At 43.0% G+C, this 15,208-nt stretch overlaps 1 protein-coding gene across 1 annotated transcript in view; it reads left to right on the top strand.

The window, feature by feature from the left end:
* LOC129818386 (transmembrane protein 132C-like) overlaps nt 1-15,208 on the top strand; it is a 169,317-nt gene that overhangs the window by 141,624 nt on the left and 12,485 nt on the right. The window contains exons 6-7 of the mRNA XM_055874221.1: nt 2,491-2,699; nt 6,918-7,200. Of these exons, the coding sequence (XP_055730196.1) occupies nt 2,491-2,699; nt 6,918-7,200 (492 nt within the window). The remainder of the gene's footprint in view (nt 1-2,490; nt 2,700-6,917; nt 7,201-15,208) is intronic.

Here is a 15,208-nt window from a genome sequence, read left to right as displayed (position 1 = left end):
CCATTTTAGGTTCTAGATAGCACCTTTTATTCTAAGACTGTAGATAGTTAAAATAGAATGCAGTTGAGAGAGAGAGAGAGAGAGAGAGAGAGAGAGAGAGAGAGAGAGAGAGAGAGAGAGAGAGAGAGAGAGAGAGAGAGAGAGAGAGAGATAGCACGGAGGCTTAATAAGGAGTGAAGTGGATTGTTTCAGATCACTTTCTGGGTGGATTACTTTTTAAAAACCTGCACAGTGTCTGGGAAATGAGAAGAGGAAGGAAAAGGATTGTGTGTGCTTGTGTGTGCCTGTAAATATAGCTGGGAATGTTTAATTTGCTATGTCAGATAGACACACACACACACGTTTGTTTTTCTATCATTTTGGCGACCAAACTATTTTTTCACATTCAAAAGAGAAAAAGTCATACAGTCACATACAGATATAGAGGGAATGTTAATCCTTTAAACTAGCCTACATCAAGTACTGTACAGTACAGTGGTAGTGGATTGAAAGGCAGTGTAGGTAGGAAGGAAGGAAGGAAGGAAGGAAGGAAGGAAGGAAGGAGGGAAGGAAGGAGGGAAGGAAGGAAGGAGCAGGTCAACAAAGAGAAGCTATAGAAGCTTCTCCCAGGTTAAAGTAGGTTCTGATACACAGCCTGTTTTAATGACAGTTAAACGAAGATAGAAGACGGGTGAGAAGAGAGGCACAGAGAGTGAGGAAGAGAGAGAGAAAAGGGGATAAAGAGAGAGAGAGAGAAAAGGAGAGCGAGAGGAGAGAAGAGAGAGAGAACTGACAGAGTGAAGCTATTAGGAGTGGATGTTCTGACACATCATTTGTGGAAAAAACTGCCTAGACACTTCCAGCGAAGAGTGATGATAGCCTGCTTTTGACTAGATTTATAAAAGACTAATTGCACACCCAAACTGTGGGCATGCTGAGATTAACAGTGATGCCCATCTTCATTATCGCTCCATCCAAAGCTTCAGATGAATGGAAAATGGTTGTGATTATACACGACAGGCTTTGACAAGCCGTTGAATATGGAGAAACTAAAACAAAATCTGTCCTCCCAGTCTTTTGTGAAAGAATACATGCCTGATCGAGTGGTTTAGGTTGTTTGAAGATAGAAGTTCATACGTTTCGAAGATGCTCTTCAGAAACCCTGCCATGCCATTGGTCGATCTATATCTGAGAGGCTTTGGAACTGATTGGAGGAGATTTAGCCAATCATAAATAGGGCTGACCTGGAGCCAGGGTTTTGTTTCTTGATTGGCGTTTGGGATTTGTGTCTTTCTCTGGTCCATCAGTTGAGATTTGTGTCCCGTTCCTCCACACTGGGCATGTCTGTGTGCTCACCCGCGCGCACACGCACACCAGTGGAGGCTGCTGAGGGGAGGACGGCTCATAATATTGGCTGGAAGGGAGTCAATGGAATGGTATCAAACATGTGGTTTCTATTGGTTGAAACCATTCCATTGACTCCATTCCAGCCATTACTATGAGCCATGTTCCCCTCAGCAGCCACCACTGACACACACACACACACACACACACACACACACACACACACACACACACACACACACACACACACACACACACACACACACACACACACACACACACACACACACACACACACACACACACACACACACACACACACTTGAATAGAGACTTCAAGGGCTTGGTCAAGGAATGCCAAGTCTGTCATCTGTATCATTACAGAGGGAGAAATGTCAAGTCTTTGAAAGATATAAGAATAACATTGTTGTCTCCCTCTAGCTGTACAAACTTGTATGACTAATATTTGCATAGAAATAATTTGATGCAACTTCGACCCTGGACTGCCCTTAGACACTGAATGTGCTGTTGTATCTTATTCTTTCATAAAGCAGTAGCCTACATTTTGAACTTAAACTGAGTGTACAAAACATTAATAACACCTTCCTAATATTTAGTTGCACCCCCTGTTGCCCTCAGAGCAGCCTCAGTTCATTGGGGCATGGACTGTACAAGGTTTCAAAGCGTTCCACAGGGATGCTGGCCAATGTTGACTCCTATGCTTCCTACAGTTGTGTCAACTTGGATGGATGCCCTTTGGGTGGTGGACCATTCTTGATACACACGGGAAACACCTAGCAGCGTTGCAGTTCTTGACACAAACTGGTGTGCCTGGCACCTACTACCATACCCCTTTCAAAGGCATTTAAATATTTTGTCTTGCCCATTCACCCTCTGAATGGCACACATACACAATACAGGTCTCATTTGTCTCAAGGCTTAAAAATCCTTCTTTAATCTGTCTCCTCCCTTTCATCTATACTGATTGAAGTGGATTTAAGAAGTGGCAATAAGGGATCATATCTTTCACCTGGATTCACCTGGTCAGTCTATTTCAAGGAAAGAGCAGGTGTCCTTAATGTTCTGTACACTCAGTGTAGTTTCATTTGTTTTTCTCTTAATAACATGTTTTCCTATTTCTCGTCTCTCTCATCCTCTTCCCCCCAGGTGTCGGATCGTTGTGACTATGTGTTTGTTAATGGGAAGGAAACGAGGGGGAGGATGAGGATGGTGCTCAACTTCACCTACAGCTACCTGAGTGCCCAACTGGAGATGAGTGTGTGGATGCCCCACCTACCCCTGCTTATCGACATAGCCAACCCCGAACTCAGCCAGATCAAGGGCTGGAGAGTCCCCGTGGCCTTGGGCAACAAGAGGTCAGTAGTTTTACCAGTTAGTGAGATGTGTTACCTGGGTCAAACTGCTTGGGAAATTGACTCAAACAGTAATTGCAATGCAAAGTAAAATACAAACTTTCAAGAATCATCTTCAAGCATCTTGTTAATTTTGATGCCTGTATCACCACCTCCCACATATTTACCACTTATGTTTGAAGTAGTATCTTCATCTGGAGGTTTAGAATAACTGTGAGGATGCTAATGTCTTAATCATGGCACCTACACATTTCCTCCCCCATCACGCCCCTGTCTATGGCCACTGCTGTGATCAGGATACCCAGGTGACGTCGGTGGTCTCTCTGAGGGACAAATGTGACTTTCAATTACTGCCATGACTCTGTTTATCATTTCTGTCGCTGACTCACTTTCTGTCAGCCAAACACGAGACTAACATATCTGTTATCACCTCCACAACATTCTGTAAATGTCCTTACACAGCCAGTCTTGTTCCTGTTTGTTGTGAAAGTGAGATTTATTGGTGGCAAAGGCATGTCTGAACAATGAAGAAAGAGAGAGAATAATAGTTTGAGTCTGTCTTTTATTTTCTCTCATTGTTATAGTATGGGCAATTAAATTTGGACAATTAAGCTTGAGTTCTTTAGCTTAAGGCATATGTTCTGTAGATTGTTCAGTTACCTTGCACAATGCATGCTCGAATCCACTTCAACATACATCATTATCCCCAATGCACTGTGCAACCCTTTAACCCTGGGGCCACCAGGTGGCGTTCTAACACATATGCCCCTGCTTTCAGGGCCCTCTCTGAGCCCATGATCACTCTAGTCCAGTGGGTAGGAGAGGTGAAAAGGCCAGTCGAGTCGTGAGTATGAAAGAGAGCTCATTATACGCCCAGACCTTATCTGACCTGGCGGTCATCAGAGAGAACACGGCTTGCCTGCTTTTGTCTGCGCCCTGCCGCAAATGTCACCTCGATTAGGCTGACGTGTGTGTCATCCCTCCGGTGAAAAGGTGGAGGGGGGAGGAATGGGGGGGCCCGGGCACCTAAGCCAGTCAGCTCCAGCATGTTAACCTGTCAGCCTGTTTTTCTGCCTGGATGGCCACGCATCATTAAACCTAATGGAAGTTGTCAGTGTCGCACTTCGCCCAGCCACCTGGCCTGGCCCAGAGAACAGAGGGGGATGGGGAGGGGGTTGTTTTTAAAGAAAAATAATTCAGTGGAGAAATAACGAGAGAGAGAGAGGGTGTGAACTGAGTGGAGAGAGAGAAAGAGAGAGATTTGAATGAGAAAACATGTAAGGTAGAGAGAACGAGAGAATGGAGATTGGAGTGGTGTCAGGGTAATGACTGTGTCCTCCGTGTTTACGGTTTTTCACAGTGCTCCACTGTTTACATGAGGTTAAAGTCTCTGGCCCACGCTCTGTCTGTCATTGGGCTGAAGACAGGTGCCTCTCCCTGGTCTGTACTTTACCTAATCAGCCCTACTGCTGCTGTATGGGCTTCATCACAGTAGATGAAAAAGACAACCTGGTCTCAGAGAATTTCGTATTATTCTGTATGTAACTCCGAGACACTCCATTTAGTATGAAACTGTATGTTACCTTTGGTATGGTTACTTAAAACCTCTCTTGGGTACGTGAGACGTTAGCGTCCCACCTCTTCAACAGCCAGTGAAACTGCTGGGCGCCAAATTCAAATACAGAAAAACTCATTATAAAAATTCAGAAAACAAAACATATTTTACTTATAGAACATAGCCCACTAGACAAATCATTACAAACAGTAACCAGCCAAGTAGAAGAGTTACACAAGTCAAAAATAGAGATAAAATTAATCTCTTACCTTTGATGATCTTCATATGGTTGCACTCAACAGACATTCATTTACTCAATAAATGTTCCTTTTGTTCGATAAAGTCTCTTTATATCCAAAAACCTCAGTTTTGTTCGCGCTTTTTCTTCAGTAATCCACATGCTCAAACACAGTCAAAACAGGCAGACAAAAAAATCCAAATTGTATCCGTAAAGTTCATAGAAACATGTCAAACGATGTTTATATTCAATCCTCAGGTTGTTTTTAGCCTAAATAATCGATAATATTTCAACCGGACAATAACGTTGTCAATTTAAAAGGTAAACAAGAAAGGCACTCTCTCGGTCTCTGCTCTGTGACACTTAAGGGTCCACTCATTCAGACTACTCTTACTTCCTCATTTTTCAGAATACAAGCCTGAAACAATTTATAAAGACTGTTGACATATAGTGGAAGGCATAGAAACTGCAATTTGAGTCCTAGGTCAATGGATACTGTAATGGCATTGAATAGAAAACTACAAAACCCCCCAAGAAACTACTTCCTGAATGGATTTTTCTCAGGTTTTCGCCTGCCAAATCAGTTCCGTTATACTCACAGACACTATTTTAACAGTTTTGGAAACTTTAGAGTGTTTTCTATCCAAATATACCAGTTATATGCATATCATATCTTCTGGGCCCGAGAAGCAGGCAGTTTAATTTGGGCATGCATTTCATCCAAAATTCAGAATGCTGCCCCCTACCCTAGAGAAGATTCTTTGGGATCGGTGTCGCTTCCACGGGACGGTTGAGCTAACGTAGGCTAATGCGATTAACATGAGGTTGTAAGTAACAAGAACATTTCCCAGGACATAGACATATCTGATACTGGCAGAAAGCTTAAATTATTGTTAATCTAACTGCACTGTCCAATTTACAGTAGCTATTACAGAGAAAGAATACCATGCTATTGTTTGAGGTGAGTGCACAATTTTGAACATGAAAACTTATTAATGCAAAAATGAAAGGAGGGTGGTTCGTTGGGGTGGATGGATAGATGGGTGGGTGCATAACAGAAATGGCTAGCAACCGAAAGGCTGCAAGTTTGAATCTCATCACGGACAACTCTAGCATTTTAGTTAATTTGCAATTTTTCAGCTACTTACTACTTTTTAGCTACTTTGCACCATAAGCCTTTAACCTAACTCCTAAACTTAATCCTAACCTTAACACTAGCCCCTAACCCCTAACCTAGCTAACATTAGCGCGGCAGCTAACATTAGCCACCTAGCTAGAATTCGTAACCAGCTAAATTTAACTAAATGTAATCGAAAATGTAATCTATGTAATCCCCAAAAGTAGTTATTCATCATGAGAGGGCCATAAACATTAATTAGTAATGCTGTATACTCAAAGAAAGGTAAAAATCTCCCCTTTCTGGTTAAAATAGTTATGCATTGCTGAGGTGTAGTCATTTTTGAGGATTCAATATATAATGTAAAATATTAATATATATTACATATTTTATATGATACAGTATATTTCCTATTCAACAAAACTGTATGAATAAGGCTTGAAATTACTTATATGCTTTTTAAATATAGCATAATCAAATTATAAAATGACTAACTATAAGATTTCACCTTCCTTTTATCTGTAAAATGCATATTTGTATTTTTAGTGTTAGAGACATTTTACAAATGTTCTAAACGTCTCTTGGTCAGAATGTCTGCCCCAAACGCCGTGAATGTCCCAAAGAGCTCTAGCTTGGCTTCCTGAACTCGTTAGGAACTCTCCTTTCATCTCATATTCATCTTGTCTATCTACGACAAAGATAATGTTTTGGGGGGATTAAAATGTGTGAACTATTTTAAATTAATGTCTATAAATTGTTAGCCACCTAGCCACCTAGCTAGAATTCGTAACAAATCATGTTTTGCAAATATGTAACATATTGTACATTTACAAATTCGTAACACATAATACAAATTTGAATTCGTAAAATATCATACAAATTCATACATACAATAGGAAACGTAACATTTCATACTAAATGGAGTGATCAGATTTACGTACAGAATAATACAAAATACTCTGAGACCAGGTTGGAAGACTGGGTCCCTATAGGCCAGGGTTTCAATCTCCCTTTCAATTCAAACAATGGAAAATAATATAGGAGAAGATAGAGACAGAGAAGTCAGAGTAATGAAGGAATAGAATAGAGTAGAGAACTTTTTATAAAAACTAAAAACACATTGCAAGTAAACATATTTTTACTGTGAAGTTTGGTTGCATTGTATTTATTTGATATTTTGCTCTGGAGTAAACAAATACCCACGTTCAAATGTGTCTGTGGTAACTGCAGTAAACTGTGGTAACTGCAGTAAACTTTAACGCTCCTTTTATTCTGCTTCTTACCAAGCGTTTTTCTTTTTCTTTTCTCCAGGTATGAGAGGGTGAGTGATGATGATGGTGATGAAGTGGACAGTGAGAGGACAGAGATTGGCTGTGTCCCTCAGTACCAGAGCACCACGGTGCGGGTTCTCACACACTTTATGGCCCTGGGAGCTGATGGGCTGGGCCAACAGGACTTCCTGCTGGGCAGTGATTGGCAGGTGGACGTGACTGACCTGGTCCAGGATTCGCTGAGGGTGGAGGACCAACGTGTGGCCCGCCTACTGAAGGGACAGGTCCTGATGGGCCTCAGCACCGGCACAGCCAAACTACAGGTGAGAGAGAGAGAGCGAGAGAGAGAGGGAGATAGGGATGGAGGGAGGGTGTGATCGAAAGGGGGAGAGAGAGAGAGATAGTGGGGGGAAAGAGTGATAATGAGAGTATTCGTGTGTGAGAGAGAGCAAAGGAGAGAAAGAAACAACATGATTAAGAGAGAGTGAGAGAAAGAAAGAGAGCACCTGCTTGGACAAAATAATAGAGGATCGGGAGTGGAGGAGGAACGATTGGAAAATACAAAGTGAATCGAGGCTCGTTGCGAGGGAGACTTTAAAAAGGCAACAGAATCGATCTCGGCACAACACAAACACTTAGCCAATCAGGCCCTGACAAAGCAACGTGAGACTGTGGCACGGCCAATAAAGGCTGCTGAGTCTCTGAGGGCATGTAGGCTCACACACCACACTCACATGCCCCATCCCATTTAGATCATTACTGTGTCCACTTACGGTGTAAAACACAATCGATCAAGCTTTTCCCCAACAGCACAACAGCTTTGCCAAGGTCTGAGCCATGGACCTGCATCTCTTCTCCTTATTGATGAGTTGCAGTTGTGTGCGTCGGTGTACAATGCCCTATTATATTTATGTTATCCCGGTTGTCAGTTGAGAACCTTTTCTCATTTCCAATGGCGACCTTGGCCCAGAGGCAGAAACAGCAGCGAAATTATTAGAAATCATATCAATGGTTGCACTGTGTTGACCCTCTCTTTGTTTGAGTCCTTTTGGATGGTTTGAGAATGTCTATGACTCAATAAGAGTGGAGAGGCACATTATGAATGTTAACGGCAACCTTGATAACCCTGTAATCATTCACTCTGCTACAAAGCCATCATGTCACTGTCCCTCCCCTACCGTGCTATTATTGGGGGCTTATTTTTATTTGTTATTCTATTTTATTTCACCTTTATTTAACCAGGTAGGCCAGTTGAGAACAAGTTCTCATTTACAACTGTGGCCTGGCTAAGATAAAGCAAAGCACTGTGACAAAAACAACAACACAGAGTTACACATAAACAAACGTACAGTCAATAACACCAAAAGAAAAGAAAAATAGAAAAATCTATGTACAGTGTGTGCAAATGTAGAAGAGTAGGGAGATAAATAGGCCCTAGAGGCGAAAAAATAATTACATTTTAGCATTAATATTGGAGTGAAAGATGTGCAGATGATGATGTGCAAGTAGAGATACTGGGGTGCAAAAGAGAAAGAGGGTAAGTAATAATATGGGGATGAGGAAGTCGGGTGTGCTATTTACAGATTGGCTGTGTACAGGTACAGTGATCGGTAAGCTGCTCTGACAGCTGACGCTTAAAGTTAGAGAGGGAGATATAAGACTCCAGCTTCAGAGATTTTTGCAATTTGTTCCAGTCATTGGCAGCAAAGAACTGGAAGGAAAGGCGGCCAAAGGAAGTGTTGGCTTTGGGGATGACCATTGCTGGAGCGCGTGCTACGGGTGGGTGTTGCTATGGTGACCAGTGAGCTGAGATAAGGGGTGACTTTACCTAGCAAAGATTTATAGATGACCTGTAGCTAGTGGGTTTGGCGACGGATATGTAGTGAGGGCCAGCCAACGAGAGCATACAGGTCGCAGTGGTGGGTAGTATATGGGGCTTTGGTGATAAAACGGATGGCACTGTGATAGACTACATCCAGTTGCTGAGTAGAGTGTTGGGGGATATTTTGTAAATGACATTGCCGAAGTCAAGGACCGGTAGGATAGTCAGTTTTGCGGCATGAGCAAAGGAGGCCTTGTTGCAAAATAGGAAGCCGATTCTAGATTTACTTTTGGATTGGAGATGCTTAATGTGAGTCTGGAAGGAGAGTTTACAGTCTGACCAGACACCTAGGTATTTTTAGTTGTCCACATATTCTAAGTCAGAACCGTCCAGAGTAGTGATGCTAGTCGGGCGGGAGGGTGCGGACAGCGATCGGTTGAAGAGCATGCATTTAGTTTTACTTGTATTTAAGAGCAATTGGAGGCCACGGAAGGAATGTTGTATGGCGTTGAAGCTCGTTTGGAGGTTTGTTAGCACAGTGTCCAAAGAAAGGCCAGATGTATACAGAATGGTGTTGTCTGCGTAGAGGTGGATCAGAGAATCACCAGCAGCAAGAGCAACATCATTGATACATACAGAGAAAAGAGTTGGCCCGAAAATTGAACCCTGTGGCACCCCTATAGAGACTGCCAGAGGTCCGGACAACAGGCCCTCCGATTTGACACACCGAACTCTATCTGAGAAGTTGTTGGTGAACCAGACGAGGCAGTCATTTGAGAAGCCAAGGCTATTGAGTCTACCAATAAGAATGCGGTGATTGACAGAGTCGAAAGCCTTGGCCAGGTCGATGAAGATGGCTGCACAGTACTATCTTTTATCGATGGCGGTTATTATATCATTTAGGACCTTGAGCGTGGCTGAGGTGGACCCATGACCTGCTCGGAAACCAGATTGCATAGTGGACAAGGTACGGTGGGATTCGAAATGTTGGTGATCTGTTTATTAACTTGGCTTTCGAAGATTTTAGAAAGGCAGGGCAGGATGGATATAGCTCTGTAACAGTTTGGGTCTAGAGTGTCTCCCCCTTGGACGAAGGGGATGACCGCGGCAGCTTTCCAATCTTTGGGGATCTCAGACGACACAAAAGAGAGGTTGAATAGGCTAGTAATAGGGGTTGCAACAATTTCGGAGGATAATTTTAGAACGAGAGGGTCCAGATTGTCTAGCCCAGCTGATTTGTAGGGATCCAGATTTTGCAGTTCTTTCAGAACATCAGCTGTCTGGATTTGGGTGAAGGGGAAGCGGGGGTGGGGGGGGGGGGGGTTGCTGCAGGGGTGCTGAGATGTTGATCGGCGTAGGGGTAGCCAGGTGGAAAGCATGGCCAGCCGTGGTAAAATGCTTAATAAATTATCAATTATAATAGATTTATCTGTAGTGACAGTGTTTCCTATCCTCAATGCATTGGGCAGCTGGGAGGAGGTGCTCTTATTCTCCATGGACTTTACAGTTTCCCAAAACTTTTTGGAATTAGTGCTACAGGAAGCAAAGTTCTGTTTGAAAATGATAGCCTTAGCTTTCCTAACTGACTGAGTATATTGGTTCCTGACTTCACTGAAAAGTTGCATATCACGGGGGCTATTTGATGCTAATGCAGAATGCCACAGGATGTTTTTGTGCTGGTCAAGGGCAGTCAAGTCTGGGGTGAACCAAGGGCTATATCTGTTCTTAGTTCTACATTTTTTGAATGGGGCATGCTTATTTAAGATGGAAAGGAAAGCACTTTTGAAGAGCAACCAGGCATCCTCTACTGACGGGATGAGGTCAATATCCTTTCAGGATGCCAGGGCCAGGTCAATTAGAAAGGCCTGCTCGCTGAAGTGTTTTAGGGAGCGTTTGACAGTGATGAGGGGTGGTCATTTGACCGTGGACCCATTATGTACGCAGGCAATGAGGTGATCGCTGAGATCCTGGTTGAAGACAGCAGAGGTGTATTTAGAGGGCAAGTTGGTCAGGATGATATCTAAGAGGGTGCTCATGGTTATGGATTTAGGGTTGTACCTGGTAGGTTCCTTGATAATTTGTGTGAGATTGAGGACATCTAGCTTAGATTGTAGGACGGCCGGGGTGTTAAGCATGTCCCAGTTTATGTCACCTAACAGTATGAATGTTGAAGATAGATGGGCGACGATAAATTCACATATGGTGTCCAGGGCACAGCTGGGGGCTGAGGGGGGTCTATAACAAGAAGCAACGGTGAGAGACTTGTTTCTGGAATGGTGGATTTTTAAAAGTAGAAGCACAAATTGTTTTGTCACAGACCTGGATAGTATGACAGAACTCTGCAGGCTATCTCTGCAGTAGATTGCAACTCTGCCCCCTTTGGCAGTTCTAGCTTGTCGGAAAATTTTATATTTAGGGATGGAATTTCAGGATTTTTGGTGGCCTTCCTAAGCCAGGATTCAGACACGGCTAGGACATCCGGGATGGCGGAGTGTGCTAAAGCAGTGAATAAAACAAACTTAGGGAGGAGGCTCCTAATGTTAACATGCCTGAAACCAATGCTTTTACGGTTACATAAGTCAACAAATGAGAGCGCCTGGGGAATGGGAGTGATGCTGGGGGCTGCAGGGCCTGGGTTAACCTCTACATCACCAGAGGAACAGAGGAAGAGTAGGATAAGAGTACGGCTAAAGGCTAAAAGAACTGGTCATCTAGTGCGTTTGGAACAGAGCGTAAAAGGAGCAGGTTTCTGAGTACGGAAGAATAGATTTAAGGCATAATGTACACACATGGTATGGTAGGATGTGAGTACAGTGGAGGTAAGCCTAGGCATTGAGTGACGATGAGAGAGGTTTTGTCTCTAGATGCACCATTTAAACCAGGTGCGGTCACCACAATGTGTGGGGGGTGAAACAAAAGGGCTAGCTAAGGCATATTGAGCAGGGCTGGAGGCTCTATAGTGAAATATGACAAAAAATACTAACCAAAACAGCAATAGACTAGGCATATTGACATTAGGGAGAGGCATGTGTAGCCGAGTGATCATAGGATCCGGTGAGTAGCTAGGTGACCTGGAGGCACGGCGATTCAGACAGCTAGCAGGCCGAGGCTAGCAGCAGGCTAGCAGATGGGCCTCAGGGGGACGTCGCTACGGGGGAGCCTGTTGAAACCACCTCGGACGGTTCAGTCGGCAGACCAGTCGTGATGGATAGGCAGGGCTCCGTGTTGGCAGCAAAGGGTCCTTGCCAATTGGCAAAAGAGGTAATTGAAGCCCAGGAATTGCTTGATGGATCTCTTCGGCTAGCCAGGAGATGGGCCTGGTTCGAGGCTAGCTCCAGGCTAACTGGTGCTTGCTTCGGGACAGAGACGTTAGCCAGGAGTAGCCACTCGGATAGCAGCTAGCTAGCTGCGATGATCCGGAGTAAAGGTTCAGAGCTTGCGGTAGGAATCCGGAGATGTGATAGAGAAAGCAGTCAATGCTCTGCGTTGATATCGCGCTGTGCAGGCTGGAAGGAGTTGACGGGCTGAGGCTGGCAGATGTCCGACTTAACGGTGATGACCGCTAGTAGTGGCTTACTGACTACTAGCTAGTAGCTGGTTAGCTAGCTAGCTGCTGAAGGGGGTTCCGGTTCTAAAGTGTAAAAAATAGCCGATCCATACCATTTTGGGTGAGGCGGGTTGCAGGAGATTATGTTCAGTCCGTAGATGGAAAATAAGATAAAAAAATAGAAAAAATATATACGAAATATATACGATATGTACAAGAGACAATCAAAACAGACATCCCACTGCTACGCCATCATACGCACGCACGCACGCACGCACGCACACACACACACACACACACACACACACAGTAAACAAATCTATAGTTCTGATGCTGATCACTCACATGCAAAAAAACACACAAACGCACAAAACAGAACACACTATGCTCTTTCTCTCTCTTCATTTATTTTTTTCTTCTCTTCCTGAAGCACACACACACACAGTGGCACTCAGAGAACCCCACATGCGGCAGCCTCAAATGAGTATTGACAGTGCTGTTAGAGAACCTTTGAAGTTTTATTTGATAGCAAAATTGCCTCTCGCTTCACTGGAGTGATTTTAGATCCAGCTACAAACAAGAGCTTCCTCAATTGTCTGGAATTAAAATCTGATAAAAAGCAGAGCAATCACTGCAATCGTCAAGGAGGGTCTTGTAATCAAACTATCAAAAAGAAATCTGCTGAAAATGGAGTAGATGGTCCTGGGTCTCCAAGGTTACCAATAATAAAACCCATTTCTTATGTCAGATGCATCTCTCCCTGCCCTGTTGTTTTAGCTGCCGCTAAATTGATGAATCACTTTACCTCATAAAACCGTTATTAGCTTTTAAACGCACAATCACTGCTTTTCCCAAGCTTCAAATACAGCTTCGAATGGTTCATTGTTTTGACAATGCCTCCACAATGTCACCAACAGATGTAATATAAAAAGGCCCTCTACTTTTCTAAGTTACTTTTATTTATGTATTATTTTATTTCACTTAATTCTAGAGTAGATTAAAGGACATTGAATGAAAATGTGGTGGTAGGTGTGCTGCTGGATTTTAGGATAAAGCTTAGGCTTAATCTGACCAGTGACACAATGTACCCACTTAGATAATAAAATAGTCCTAAATAGACCTAAAGCTTCAAGGTAACAACAAGGTATCTCTACCTATATGCTCATGGTAACACATGTGGGGAGGTCATATCACTTCAAACCACAGGCTGCAAATGTGACACCTCATCTCTTTCCGGCGGTTCCAAAATTTTAACAGCTGTTTTTGACATTTGCCAAAAGTACAGACTCGGAGCTTCAAAATGGTCTGTCATACACTGCATTCGGAATAACAATGGCAAAGTAATGCTGCTTTGAACGTTTATAAATTTGTAAACCCACTTAAAAAGAGAAATGGTCCTTAAAAAGTTTTGGTTCAGTTTTTACACCTCTTTGTTCACACCCATTCAGCATCATTCCCACCCTCTTAAGCCTTAGTCCCACCCATCTCTTTAAGGATTCACTTGTGAGGCCATGTCCTAAACAGAGTGAGTAAGGTAGTGTAGTAAGTAACCAAAGATTTCAAGACTAAAAGTGGTAAAAGTAGTAGCCTTTCTTGATAATGTCGCCAATTGTATGTTTTTTTCCCCCACGTTGTTTGTAACTCATTTTGTACATAAAGTTGCTGCAACAATCTCTTATGACCGAAAAGAGCTTCTGGACATCAAAACAGCAATTACTCGAACTGGACAGAGATTTTTTCTTTAATGTGTCCAACACGAAGGATATACATTCTTTGTCAAGACAAAGCCCAAATCCCAGTCATTCGCGTAAAGACAATACAGAGAACAGGGGGGAGGAGGGCAGAGTGCCTTGTAAGAATTCACCAACGAGTAGGTAAACCACCACTACCCGCGGTATTATTGGCCAACTTGCAATCATTGGAAAAAACTGGACGATCTACGATTAAGACTATCCTACCAACGGGACAAACTGTAATATAGAGCTGGCTGGCTTCTCCGTACATCGGCAGGACAGAGCAGCTACGTCTGGTAAGACGAGGGGCAGGGATTTGTGTCTATTTGCCAATAACTGCTGGTGCGCGATGTCTAATATTAAAGAGGTCTCAAGGTATTGCTCGCCTGAGGTAGAGTATATCATGATAAGCTGTAGACCACACTATCTACCAAGAGAGTTCTCATCTACAGTACCAGTCAAAAGTTTTGACACACCTACTCGTTCAAGGGTTTTTCTTTATTTTTGCTATTTTCTACATTGTAGAATAATAGTGAAGACATCAAAACTATGAAATAACACACATGGAATCATGTAGTAACCAAAAAAGTGTGAAACAAATAAAAATATATTTTATATTTGAGATTCTTCAAAGTAGCCACCTTTTACCTTCATGACAAAGCATTCCAGGTGAAGCTGGTTGAGAGAATGCCAAGCGTGTGCAAAGCTGTCATCAAAGCAAAGGGTGTTTACTTTGAAGAATCTCAAATACAAAATATATTTTGATTTGTTTAACACTTTTTTGGTTACTACGTGATTCCATATGTGTTATTTCATAGTTTTGTTGTCTTCAATATTATTCTCCAATGTAGAAAATAGTACAAATATAAGACTGCACTCAATGACCTGTATAAGGCCAACTTTACTCCACACAGTGACGCATACAAAGCTCTCCCTTGCCCTCCATTTGGCTTACAAGCTAAATTTAAAGCAGGAAGTACCAGTGACCCGCTTAATACGGAACTGGTCAGATGACATGGATGCTAAAATACAGGACTGTTTTGCTAGCACAGGCTAGAATATGTTCAGAGATTCATCCAATGGCATTGAGGAGTATACCACCTCAGTCACCGGCTTCATCAATAAGTGCATCGACGACGTCGTCCCCACAGTGACAGTATGTACATATCCCAACCAGAAGCCATGGATTACAGGCAACATCCACACTGAGCTAAAGGCTAGAGCTGCCG

This window comes from Salvelinus fontinalis, chromosome 21 (genome assembly GCF_029448725.1).
Source record: "Salvelinus fontinalis isolate EN_2023a chromosome 21, ASM2944872v1, whole genome shotgun sequence".
NCBI classification, from domain to species: Eukaryota; Metazoa; Chordata; class Actinopteri; order Salmoniformes; family Salmonidae; genus Salvelinus; species Salvelinus fontinalis.
The sequence above is the reverse complement of the archived record's forward strand: the minus strand, read 5'-3'. Positions and strand labels throughout refer to the sequence as shown.